Source organism: Myotis yumanensis, unplaced genomic scaffold, assembly GCF_028538775.1.
Source record: "Myotis yumanensis isolate MYYU_CA2020_CCGP unplaced genomic scaffold, mMyoYum1.0.hap1 SCAF_6, whole genome shotgun sequence".
NCBI lineage: Eukaryota > Metazoa > Chordata > Mammalia > Chiroptera > Vespertilionidae > Myotis > Myotis yumanensis.
This window is the reverse complement of record NW_027223757.1, coordinates 76,834,897-76,848,198: the sequence shown is the minus strand read 5'-3', so window position 1 is coordinate 76,848,198 and position 13,302 is coordinate 76,834,897. Positions and strand designations below refer to the sequence as shown.

At 55.2% G+C, this 13,302-nt stretch overlaps 2 protein-coding genes across 2 annotated transcripts in view; one reads left to right on the top strand and one right to left on the bottom strand.

The window, feature by feature from the left end:
• EFHC1 (EF-hand domain containing 1) overlaps window positions 1-896 on the top strand; it is a 65,221-nt gene extending 64,325 nt beyond the window's left edge. Inside the window, exon 11 of the mRNA XM_070418433.1 lies at window positions 183-896. Within this exon, the coding sequence (XP_070274534.1) occupies window positions 183-254 (72 nt within the window). The 3' untranslated portion in view covers window positions 255-896. The remainder of the gene's footprint in view (window positions 1-182) is intronic.
• Window positions 897-2,808: 1,912 nt separating this feature from the next.
• Window positions 2,809-13,302, bottom strand: part of TRAM2 (translocation associated membrane protein 2) — a 95,158-nt gene continuing 84,664 nt past the window's right edge. The window contains exons 8-11 of the mRNA XM_070418430.1: window positions 10,730-10,834; window positions 10,013-10,156; window positions 9,069-9,232; window positions 2,809-7,894 (exon numbers count right to left, since the gene is read on the bottom strand). Of these exons, the coding sequence (XP_070274531.1) occupies window positions 7,821-7,894; window positions 9,069-9,232; window positions 10,013-10,156; window positions 10,730-10,834 (487 nt within the window). The 3' untranslated portion in view covers window positions 2,809-7,820. The remainder of the gene's footprint in view (window positions 7,895-9,068; window positions 9,233-10,012; window positions 10,157-10,729; window positions 10,835-13,302) is intronic.

Sequence of the window (13,302 nt, the reverse complement as noted above, 5' to 3'; positions counted from 1 at the left end):
CTAACTGTGAGAGGGGGTAGGTAATATCCGACCATGCACTGGGTCACAGGAGCACTTCAGAACCAGCTGAGGGTGTACAAACTGCACGGGTTGCAAAGGTGGGGTCAGTGTTGATAGGGCCCTGCAGTGACGCAGCAGGCAGCCCTCATGTCTGTCCCGCCTGCTCTCTGTCTCCCCTGCAGTTAATCAGGATGTGCTCTCACGGAGAAGACAAGATCAACTACTACAACTTTGTCCGGGCTTTCTCAAACTGACCTGGCTGAGAAGAGGGTGCACTAGTGTTTTGAGGTTGGACCTACACTTTGAAATATACCTTGTACTCTTTGTAGAGGCTTGAAAGTATATCAAGCCTTTGAAAGTATATTCCTTTCTCTTTTGTTTCTTATATTTCACTACTTCTGAAGTCTAAGTTAGATTGCATCTTGTAAGAAGATTGGTGCCTTATTGAGGGAAGTACAGATAGGGGTGTTGTGATGGTTAACTTTATATGTCGAGCTGACTGGGCCTTGGGGAACCTAGATATTTGGTCAAACGTTATTCCTGGGTGTCTGTGAGGGTGTTTCTGGGTGGGATGAACATTTGAGTTGGTGGACTGAGTAAAGCAGGCTGCCCTCCCAGTGTGGGTGGGCCTCTTCCAACTCATTAAAGGTCTAAATAGAAAAGGCTGACCTTCCCCAAGGAGGAAGGCTTGTGAATTCCCCCTGCATGCCTTCAAACTGCAGCATCAGCGTTCTCCTGCCTTCTGACTCAAACATTAGCTCTTCCTGGGTCTCAAGCCTGCTGGCCTTCAGACTGGAACTACCCTGTCGGCTCCTACGGTTTCCTTGTTGACTGACTAGTCAAACTCTGTAATCACGTGAACCATTCCCTATAATAAAGCTCATTCTTTCTATATAGATTCCATTGTTTCTGTTTCTCTAGAGAACCTTGACTAATACGGGTGTACAATGAGTAAGAGCAGAAGAAAAGATAGAATTGGCTAGGATAGCGGTTCTCAACCTGTGGGTCGCGACCCCTTTGGTGGTCAAATGACCCTTTCACAGGGGTCGCCTAAGACCATCCTGCATATCAGATATTTACATTATGATTCATAACGGTAGCAACATTACAGTTATGAAGTAGCAACGAAAATAATTTTATGGTTGGGTCACAACATGAGGAACTGTATTTAAAGGGCCAGAAGATTGAGAACCACTGGGCTAGGAGAAGCATCATTTGGGGTTTTTAAATAAGCACAAAGCACTGGTATTGCTGCTCAGCCAATGCCTGCTCCCCACCTGCCTGCTTGCCCCAGGATTACAGGGAAATACACCACATGTTTTTGTGAGATGGTGGGTGGCTTACAGATTTAGGGCTAGTAAAATCTGCCTTTGTATGAATATTGGCTTGTGAGTTACCACTGCTCAGGCCCTAGGTCTATACTTTATACCACCAGGGGGCCTTGAAGATACCATCTAATTAAGGGTGTACACGAATATGTCAAATTCATCTATAGGTTTGGAGGGGATCTGGGACTAGCTGGTAAAAAAGATGTTTCTAAACGTTTCGAGAATTGCCGGGACCGGTTTGGCTCAGTGGATAGAGCCGTCGGCCTATGGACTGAAAGGTCCCAGGTTCGATTCTGGTCAAGGGCATGTACTTGGGTTGCGGGCACATCCCCAGTAGGAGATGAGCAGGAGGCAGCTGGTCGATGTTTCTCTCTCATCAATGTTTCTGGCTCTCTGTCTCTCTCCCTTCCTCTCTGTGAAAAATCAATAAAATATATTTAAAAAAAAAAAAAAAACCTTTCGAGAATCGAGGGTCACTTGGATGAGTGACTCGTGAATATCCTGCTGGCACTTTATTTGTACCATTGAATACTTTATTTGCACCATGAACTTAGCATTCACTGTCCCTTAATCTTACCACTCCCACTCCCTGCAAAAACAAGCAAGCAAACCAACCAACCCCCAAACTGTAAGAGCACAGGGGAGCAAACAGTTCAGAACGGTTACCTGCCTTTCCACTCTACTGCTCTGCCTCTCTCTCCTCCCCTTCCGGAAAGCCTTCACCGCTCCACTGTCAGATCCGTGGTCTCAGACCTGTACCCTTCCTTTACCTGGTTCAGAGACACCAGAAGCTGGAGGTCACCTAGCTTCTCACGGCAGGGCAGGACTGCAACCTGAGTCTGCACCAGAGCTCGCCCTCCACCAGCACCTCTCCTGCGCCTCAGGCAAAGGTTCCCTGTTTAATCCTCATTTCCTGTGGTGTCCTTGGCTAATGGCCACTGTAACTGCACTCCTGTCCTGAGCTCTCTCTGAAGATGATCTGGAAAACACAGCAGACAGCTGCAGGCAGTAGACCATCTGCCCGACACCAGCCGTCCCACTGCCCACATGATCACGAACACTTGGACATGTGTTCACTACCAGCACAAATACTGGGTGGCTTTTACTTAACCCCGTCTTCTCCAGCCCAATGACGTCATAACTCAGCAGACATCAAGCTCGGTGTGCTTTCCTCTGTGAAGCTTCCTACCCACAAACCCATGTCGAGACCACGCCTTTCCACTTTTGTACCTTACTGTTATAGACACGAATAAAAATGATGCCCATTATTCAATATAACTCTTCTTCCTCTTCCAATTCCCCAATTCATGTGACACAACAAACATTCGCAAAAGATATACAAGAAATGGCTAATAAGAGTGAAAACTACAAGAAATTAGACTAAAATTGACACACTCATTTTTTCAAGTAAAAGCAAAGGTAAGCATCCTGATCAAAAAGGAATATAAGGAATTGTACCAGAGACAATTAGACTGATAATTCTATGCCTTTTTATTCAGTTATTTCAAAAATATCTGCTGATCATTTTTTTTCAAAATGTACATTTAAAAAATCCATACAAAACTGTAATTGTTTTCAAACCAGACAGAAACAGTGGAAAAAGGGTTTTGAAAAAAGTTCACTGAAAGTAAAAAGCCCCCCCCGCCCCCAAAAAAAACAACAACAAAAAAACTAGAACCTTTTACATGAGCATAAATACGGCAGGCACAAAATTTCCTTGAGTTCCTTGCTGAAATTTGGTCCATAACATGAACAGGCTAAAGTAGAAAAACAAAGACACTTTTGTCCACATTTGCATTATGAGTTGCCCAGGGCACCAGCAGCCTCAGCTTATCCTTCAGATGTTTATTAAACAAGAGGAACTGGAAAATGAGGTTTAGTCTCATCCATAAACACTTGAATCTGTACCCAAGGAAGTGGTGGCACTTCCAAGCACATGTGGCGCCTGCCAGGTGAACAGGGCTGTCCAGCTGTGGCTGACTCAGAAAATCTCCACGTGAGCAAGAAACTCGAAGCTTCCAGGCAGAGTGATGGCGATACCTCGGTGTCCCAGATCTTATTCTCAGACACTGACTTATTAATGCCCCTTCATGAGGATAGTTATTTTCCTTTTCAACAGATTATACAAAAATTATATGGACTTCTAAGATGATGCTACAATGTTCTACTAGGGTGCCACAGAAACCCACCCAGGATCACGGGAATGACAGCAACAAAGGGAAAGTGGCTAACAGTTCTTCTGTAGGGGATGACGACTGCCCCTCCCGTGGGTCCCTTCCCTTTCCAATCGCAGGGCGTTGTAAGGGACAGCAAGGCCTGTGGACCGACCACTGGCTGGGAGGGTTATTGCACAACCCGGAAGAGCAAGGGAAAGGCAGGCAGGCTTGGAGGGGTGGGAGAGGGTAGCTGCTAACACAAGGTAACACTGAATTAGGAGCTGGAAGAAGTTCTGCAACAGCCGACCTAGACCCATTGTCCAACGGGGATGTGAGTTAACAATCGTGACTGCAAAGTAAACACCTTTGTCATATACACTTTGGGTTGAATGGGAAGCAAAAAGATCAGAAGAGGTTTTAGCAAGGGTACCTTTCTTTATAATCTGGGGGGTGGCGGGAGACAGACTGGAAGAGCCGGTCTCACCATGTTGGGGCCAAAGACATACATGGGCTTATTGCCCCTGGCCCTCTGAGCTTCCCTTAACAGGTGTGAACAGGTGGGAGGCACAGGTGCCTGCAATGGGCCTTCCCTGGCTTCCCAGCCACCCAGGCCCGAAAACCAACTCCAGCGAGAAACCAAAAACAAAACGGAATAGACCCCAGACCCTAACACAATGAGGCTGGGGTGGGGGTAGGGGGGGAGGTTGAGACAAAGGAGGCAAAACTCTCACAATCAGTATCGCTTTTACATGTGACTGCCCCAGGGCCAGTTCCTGGGCTGCTCCTGACAAACAGCCCGAACCCTGGCTCGGGGGCGGGGACCAGGCGGCAAATAAGGCACTTCTTACAGAAACGAATCTGCTGAGGACGAAACTCACATGCGCTGCCCAACAGGCTACCTGGAGCCAGTGGGCCAGTGCTTTTCTGAGGCCTCCATAGAAAGGTTGTGGGGCGTGGGGACACGAGGCAGCAAGTAAGTCCTCTTCAGCCTTTGGGGAGGAAACGGGGGTAAAGAGTGAGAAGTTGGTAAAGCCTTCCTCACGGGCCAACACAGGCGGGAGAGGGATTCTATTTAGGCTCCAAGCCACCCGACAATGACCCACGTCCGCAGTCGCGCCCAGAGTGCCTCCTGACAGACGGGGCTGTGAGCTGGGAGGGCAGGTGTGGGAAGGACCACACAGTTGTCTGACTCTCAACACCCTCTCCAAGAAACAGCAGAGGCCTGTGGAGAACGGGAATGGACACCGATCACAGCTGAGGTCTTAGGCAGGGAGGGAGTCACACCATGGCCTCCCTGCCCTCTCTCCAGGCCTGGGAAACCACCTGGGCAGGCTGAAGCCTGCGAAAGAAATCCAAACCAGTCCCCAGCCTCCAGCCAGTCACCTCAAATTACGAAGGCCTCTAGGGAGGGGATGCTCTGCCCCTACCTTATTCACCACTTAGCCAAAGGTCGAGGGGACTGAGGAAGTCCCTCAGGAAGGCCCAGCAGCGCACGCCCTGGGACAGCACCCCGGGCTTCAGGGCGCCCAGGTCCGAGGGGCTGCATGTGCAGAGGCTGGAGCACAGATGACTGTTTTGGTTCCTGTGAAATGTTGGTAAATTCTGACTTCAGACAAATGGAAAAGGTTCTCTGGGCAACCACTTCGCTCTGGTGGCCCAGACACTCAGGGTTAGAACAGACTAGAGGGAGCAGCAGCCACCCCCACTCCCACTCAGCCTGCCTCTGACCCAGGCCTGCCCCACCTGCAGCAGGGACACCTGCAGCTCCCAGCCTGGGTGGTAAGAGCTCTCCCATCACGGAGCTTCAAGGAGGGGGGCGCAGCACGATCCTCCATCCCACCAGCGTGGCCTCCCTGCTCTCTCCCGCCCCCAGCTGCCTGGGGGCCGCCTCCACCTCATGGGGCCACTCAGAGAGGTGGAGGGGCTGCAGCTGCTGAGGTAGACTGGCCTGTGCCCTCCTGCTCTGGTGGGTGGTGCGGAGCTGGCCTCCCCAACGTGGGGGTGTCTGACAGGACCCCCAGAGGGTGTGGTACGCTGGGAACAGAAGAGAGTGTTTAAGACGGAAAGAAGAGCCAAAGTGGCCAGAATAACACAAGCCAGCCCAGCAAGCTCATAGGATGAGGTGGGACTGAGGTGTTTAGCCCCTGGCAACATGGTTTGGGCCAACTGCCAAAGGCCTGGCTCTGCTCTGAAAGAAATGTGCCAGGGACCAGTGGGGTGACAAAGCTCCCCACGATGACCCTCTTACCCCCTCAAATTGCTAGTGATGCCCAGCTGGTGAGATGCTAGCCTTGTCTCGGGTTTTTATGGCAGAGAAGGTCTGACTCTCATCACTGCGCCTTAGGAAATGGAGCCGGAGCTGCTGGGTCACGGGGGTGGTGGACTCACCTCGGAGGCACTGCACACAGCATGGAGCCTGCAGGGCACTTGGGGAACACGCACGCTGAGAACACCTCCACGCAGCTGGGAGGCTGCTGTGGGCGGGATGTGCCTGCTCTCAGCACCGCCCCAGCCCAAGCACACGTGCATCTGCTGAAGGCCGACTCCACAGCTCAACGGGGCTCAGCTGCGATGCAGCCTCGAGCAGGAACGCAAGCCCGGGGACCTCCTGAGGGCGCCCGGCTGCTGGGGCAGGCGCAGGAGGCTGCTGGCTGAACACCCAGCCATCAGCAGCCACCAGGCCCATTTACCAGGTTCTGCTTTGCAGCCCAGAGATGGTCAGAGAAGGATGGGAGAGACGCCTGTTTTCAAAAACACTGTCCACTTCCTAAGAGTAACCAGAAGCCACGGGGAGCTGCTCCTTCCCAGCCATCTGACAGAGATGAGGGCCCACAGGTGTTAGGAAACAGATCCCTCATTCTCTGGGAAATTAAAACTGATCTCTGATGCAAGTGATGCATAGAAGGGTTGTGGCATCGATGAGAAGACCCATCTCTCCCTCTTGGATGATAACCCAAGGTTTGGCTTCTACTGTGATGCCAGAGAGAGAACCAGCCCATCAAATGACACTGACATTCCTGCGCCATCAAGACCCGCTCCTGTCACCGCAGAGCTCAGGAGTTCTTAGGCTGGCCCTCTGGGAGCCTCAGCCTTCTGTGGGAGCCCCACAGGCCCATCAGGACACAGGGGCCTTGCCTGGGGGGAGAGGGGACAGACTACGAGAGGGACAGGGCAGAAAGCTCGGCACAGCTGAGCAGCCTGTCCTGGTGCACACCACCGAAAGCGCTGCAGGTGTGCTCAACAAGCATCCGGAGACGGCAATGCCAATGCCAAAGAACACTCAACCAGAGGCCGGGGGAGAATGGCACAGGTGACCCTCCCGGGGCCCAGGGCCAGGGGGAGCTTGGTGTGCCTGCGGATAGAGAGAGGACGTCAGGGCTGCCCGGGTCTGGGGTTTAGACCAGCACAGGCCTGCTGGTCTCAAGGCTTTCAGATTTGGTTTTGAATGCTGGTGAACGGTTGAAAAAGCAGTGCAGCCGGGGCTGCTGAAGAAAGGCTGGGGTCAACCCCGCCGTCACTTTCCGGAACAGCCTGCTTGCTGCTCAGCCCACGTGCTCTGGCTCTGGAGTGGGAAGCCTTGTCCTGCAGCAGTGCTTCCCCGGCCGAGCGAGGCAGGCCGGTTTCCATCGCAGGACCTGCCACGGGCAAGCTGTCTCGGTCAGGGGACCCGACACAGTTCACACCATCCTCCTGGACCCAGCGGTCAGGTCCCTAAGCCAAACGCCTCGGCATTTACCAGGAGCAGTGGCACAGCGGGGCCTGGAGACGGTGCCCAGAGCTGCAGTCACACCTCGTCAGTCAATCAGCACCCAGGAGACTGCGATCCGAGAGGCCGTCTCCCTCTTCCTGCCCGTCCACACGGGGCCACTGGGGCTGCTGCGGCCCGGGCGGAGGCTCCTCGCACGAGGCGTCTGCACGTTGACAGGCCCCGGACCGACGCTGGGGTTGGACGGCCAGTACTAGGACCTTCGCCCCCTCTCATGGTAAAAATCAAGACACAGAAAAATTGCACAAGACGGTCAAAGAAGGAAAAAAAGAAAGCAGCAGCGGTGTAGGAGGAAGGCGGCCAGCAGAAAGCTAGCGAGAACCTGGGCGTCCAGAACACCCAACAGAGCGCAGAGCTGTGGCCAGGGTGTGGCCCGGGGAGAGGGAGAGGGAGATTTTTGGTTTTATTGAGAATGGTTTATGGAAGAGTAAGAGAAAGCCAAGAAGAAAGGAGGAACAGCCCCATTTAAAGACAGGTTCCTGCTGTTTGATGGAGCGTCAGGAGCAGGAAGGGGAGGCAGTGATGGAGGCTGGGCCCCCAAAGAGCATTCCTGTGCTCAGCACTTTGGCCTTAAGGAGACTTGAGTTTCTTAGTCCGTGGGGAGGTCCCATTCTCGGCCTTCACCACTCCGTTTTCGTGGTAACCTAGGAAGTAAAGAGAGACAGACGGACATGGCGTTTCTGCTGGGACTGGTGGAGAGGAGGGCGGGCCCAGGTAGCCCGGCCCAGCTGCTGCCCCACGATGAGCTGTGAGGACCCAGCAGATGCCCCAGGCCCCTGCTCTCCCCGGGTCTTGCGACTGGTGGCTCCGTTTGAGGTGGTGGGTCTCTGACACAGTCACCCAGGACCAGGGAGCCTGTGCCTGGCCCGAGGCTGGGCCAGGTCCTTGCTGGAATCACTGCAAGACCCCAGGGTCCTGTTTCTTTCTGGCCCCTGCAGGGCAGCTGCCCCCGCCAGCAACTCCGGGGAAGGTGAGGACAGAGGGGAGGAGGCAGAGGGGCTGTAGGGACAAGGCCTTACTCAGGTGCCTGACACTCCTCTGGCAGAAAAATTAGGGCAAAAGAGGAAGATCTTTTTATTGTTGTCTAAAGCATGTCCGTGTGCTTGCTCCAAGTCCAAGAGGCACATCTGGCTGCCGCCTCCAGCCCATCCCACCCAGCCAGGCCCGGCTCCCGGCACGCCCAGCGCACACGTGTTCGTTCTAACACACGAGCCCTTGCCAAGCAGACCACACCTGGAGAAGGCGAGTGAGTCAGAACACATCCTGGTGCAGACGGGCCTCAGGCTGTTGGAAAGTGCAGAGCTGGCCGTGCCCCAGGCCCAGAGGGGGCGGGCGAGGACTGAAGGGGCAGGGCCCACGGAGAAGTGGGTGTCCCTCCCCTGCCCACCTTGTGCTGTGCCATCTCGAGTCATTCCCAAAGGGAGAGAGGAGCCAGCAGCCTGGGCGGCCACGACCAGAGGGCAGGTGAGGACAGAGGAGCCGGCCGCACAGAGCAGGCGCAGAGATTGGCCGGCGCCCAGAAGCCACCCTGAGGACATGCTTCCTGCCAGAGTTCCCCACCCAGCACGCCCTGCCCCACCGCTGCCAGAGGGCTCGCGCCGAGTCAGGGCCAGCCCCACCCACAGCCTGTCCCTGGCCCACACCCAGCCACGTGCCAGCCAGGCCTCCGCAGCTGGAGCCCAGGAGCCCCAGGCCCAGGGAGGGAGTCCAGACGGAGGGCGGGCCGCAGGACCGGTCTGGGTAGAGCCCAGGGCCCTGACTCCTTCCTCCCCGCCCCAGACAGCCTCCGCCTCGCCTGCCCAAGGCCCTGGCACGTACCAGATTCCCTCTTGATGAGCCTTGCTGGTAGCCGGGGGGCCACGGAGGCCCTCTGCTTGGCGCTCTGCTCGTTCCAGTACTCCCGCCAGTGCCGCAGCTGGGAGTGGATGAAGCGCCACATGAGCCAGGCCTGGGCAGCACACACCAGCAGCAGCACGCAGAGCCTGCAGAGGGGCAGAGCGGGGCTCAGGGGGCGGGCCCACAGCCCAGGGCTGGGACTCCCGAGGTCTGGAACCCTGCCGATCCCGTGGCCCATCGATTGCCTCAGCCCGGCAGGCCCCCACCACCCGGAGGGCACAAGGCTCCTGCTTATCTCTGCTCTAGCACACTCAGGGGTGGTGATGGATGCACAGGGCTAGGGAGGCAGGGAAGGAGGCAGACACACAGTCACACTGTCCCCACACCTGGTGGGACCCATGGCCTGTCCCTTCTGTACCCACAGCACAGACCACAGCTCATTCAGCTCCATATAAACCGGAAGGATTCAAATGAATTAGGATACAGCAGAAATAATTCGAGAGTGGCTTCTTATCTAGCATGAAACTTAAAAGCTGTGCAGTCCTAGATCAAGCACACACCCTCCCAGGCCCAGGGTCTCCCGGAAACAGTGGCCTCCTGGCTGCCATGGGAGGCCATTGCCAACCTGCTGAGAACTCGGCTGTAAAGAGTCCGAGTAGCTGTCTTGATCCCCGCGTGGCTGGGTGAGAAACCTCCTGAGCTCCATGAAGGGGAAGGGACTACCCTGTGGATTGAGGCCCTGACAGTCTTTGTGGGCCAGGAAATGAGGATGGCCTAATGTCCAGAGATTTCCATAAACGTCAACACGCAGGGGACTCAGGGGTTTGCTGCCTCCTGACCCTCTGAGAAGTCGTGCCAAGTTCAGGAGGCTCCTGGCCGCTCTCACGGAGCCCTGATTTATCGTCGTGCCCTTATGCCCAACTCACCTGCAAAGTAAGGTATTGAAGTTCCCTTTCTCGGGGTCAAAAGCTTGGTTTTCCATGCGAGCAAGTCCAAAGCCGATGGCCAGCACGGCGAGAGTGAGGATGAAGAGGCGGGTGACCCCGAATACAGCAGCCCAGGCGTTAAACCTGCACGCAGAGGTGGGGAAGGGACAGCAGCCTTTAGGGCAGTGGTTCTCAACCTTCCTAATGCCGAGACCCTTTAATACAGTTCCTCATGTTGTGGTGACCCCCAACCATAAAATTATTTTCGTTGCTACTTCATAACTGTAATTTTGCTACTGTTATGAATCGTAATGTAAGTATCTGATATGCAGGATGTATTTTCATTGTTACAAATTGAACATAATAAAGCATAGTGATTAATCACAAAAACAATATGTAATTATATATGCGTTTTCCGATGGTCTTAGGCGACCCCTGTGAAAGGGTTGTTCGACCCCCAAAGGGATCTCGACCCACAGGTTGAGAACTGCTGCTTTAGGGCCATGAGGGGCCCTTCACCCCCTTCTCCAGAAGGGACCCAAGCGGAAGGAGGTGCAAGGGTGGCAGAGGGATGAGGTATCTACAATAAGATGCTCCGGGACGATAAAGCAGCTCAGGGTGCTGCCTGCAGCTCAGAGGGCAGTTGACACCCAGGGCAGGACCCTCCTGTGCCCCCTGACCCCCTGAGCAGGTTGGCCTCCCAGCCTCACCACTTACAGCTTCTCGTTGTTCTCATCGGCAAAGTAGAAGAGCCGGGCCATGTGGAAGAGGACCTCGGTGGAGTACTGCAGCAGCAGCAAGATCAGGCCCAGGCGGCTCAGGCTGGGGAGGGAGAGATGAGCCTTATAGTCCCCCCAAGATCCAGGGAGAGTGGAGGTGCGGCCGGCCCCGGCTCTGCTCCTCACTCCACCTTCCCTGGCTGGTCCACCTCATCCTGCAGGACTCAGCTCTGCTGTCACACCTGAAGAATTTTCCTAACACTGAACGCCTGGCCTTTCGCCTGTGCTGGGTGGGGCAGGCACCCCTACCCGCTCCCACAGTGACCCGGCTGAGTCTCTTCACAGGACTCGTCACCCTGCGCTCATCACCTGGCCAGGGACTACACACACAAAAGGTGCTCAGGACAAGATGCTGAGCTTTGCAAGAACCAGGGGTTCCTACTGTCTAATTTCTCATTATCCGCGTCTCTACAGATAACAGGTTCACAAAGAAGCAAAACTCAACCTAATGCAGAAACCTATGCTAGTGAACTGAACTCTTAAAACGCAGCACCACTGCCCAGCTGGTGTGGCTCAGTGGGTGAGCGCCGACCTGTGAACCAGGTCACAGTTCCATTCCTGGTCAGGGTGCATGCCCAGGTTGCGGCCTTGATCCCCAGTGTGGGGCGTGCAGGAAGCAGCCAATCATGATTCTCTTTCACCATTGATGTTTCTCGCTCTCTCCCTCTCCCTTCCTCTCTCTCTAAAAATCAATAAAAACGTATTTTAAAAAAACCAAAAAAACCAACAGCACCACTGAGACACCCCTCTGCTCGATTCCAGGCATGACATTGCCACCGACTTCCTCGGGCAGTTTGCTGCAGATGGTCAGCTGTCGTTCAAATGCAAGTGAAAGCTCAGCGCCTGCTGAACAGCAGGAAGCCATGAGATAACGTGGGAGCCCTCCCACAGGCGGCCATAAATAAGGATCCGGCCGATTCCACCCAACGAGACCAAAGTACAAAATCATCACGAAGGTCACTGGATCCTGTGGATGGTCAAGAGAATGACGTGAAAACACCCCAGCGTCTTCATGTGGCTGGAAAGTCCAACACGATCCTGCCCGTGACCTTGGCTCAAACCTCACTTTCTGCACTGCAGCCACACTGGGCTTCACGCTCCCTCCTGCTGAGGGCTGTGCACCTGCTGTCCCCTCCGCCTGCACAGCTCTCCCCAGACCTCCATGTACCTGGCTCTGTCACGCCTGCCTCAACCTGAGCCCCCTGCTCGGAGGCTCTCCCTCCCCACACCCACGGTGCCCGAGCACACGGGGCCGTTACATGGCGCTGCTTTATTTCCTCTAGCGCACGCACCACCATGGGAAACCCTGTGGTTATTTCCTTGTTGATGGTCTGCCTCCTGCTAGAACAGACGCCCCAGGGGAGCAGGGGCTGTCTCCTTCATCCGATGCAACTCAGCTCCTGAGGCAGCACCGCCCACAGGAGGTCCGTGTTGAGTGAGTGAAGGCCTGCAAAAGCCAAGCTCTTTACCAAAACGAGACCCCACATCATCCAGCATCTCAAAGGTCTGTCTCCCTTGGGAAACCCTGCAGCCGAGGGCCACTCCTTTCCCTGGATTCACTTCGGAAAACTAGAACAAGGGCAGAGGGGGAAGGAGCTCACGCTCCCAAAATGAGCAGAGAGGTGGCTGCACCTTGAACTGGTGCCGGCTTCCCTGGGAACGGGGTGGGGCAATTTTGAGGGATCTGCTGCTCCCTGTCCTCTCCGTCCGATTCTCATTCCAAAACAAGCATTCACAGGACTCGGTGCAAACAGGGTCAGACCCCTGCCCTTGTCCTTCCCCGGGACACGTCAGATGGGGGGCGGGGGGGAACGGATCTTGGTGCACTTCCCATCTCTGGGACGAAGAAGGGACCCGCTAGCAGCAGGAAGCGCTCCTAGGGGGTCCTGCCTGTCCCTGCTCACCCCGCCCTCCTCACACACTGCCGGGGTGACGGCATAGACTGGCTTCCTCAGACCCACTCTGCCCGTGACACAGGAGCATCCCACACAAGAGCAGAGCCAGGCCTGCCACACGGCCTCGCCCCTCAAGACCCATCCAGGAATCCTCACTGCCCGAGGGCCCCGAGACAGGACAGAGCTGAGAGCCGCCTTCCTCTGACTGCTCCCCCGAGTCCACCCTTCTCAGAGGACGCACGGAGGGCCCAGCAGATCCCGGGCCCCAGGACCCCCAGGTCGCTTAGCAGGAAGTTCGCAGAATGCCGGCCTAGCGCAGCCCAGGCTGCTCCCTGGCCTGTGTGGACTATATTCAAGAAAAACCCGTTAGCAATGGCATATCCAGTCCCTCAATACGAATCTTCTCATGAGAGACTCCAGACCAAACACTGCAGCAACTCTCTTGGCCTCTGAACAACCAGCAGCGGCCACTCTACATTGTGACAAATCAAAGGGAAGGGGTTTCTGCGCTGTGAGCTCTGGCAGCTTCTGCCACTGGATGTGCGAGGCAGGGCCCCGCCTCAGCTGCCTCCCACCTGCAGAGCCACTGATCAGGTGCCCATGTCCCTGGGAAGCC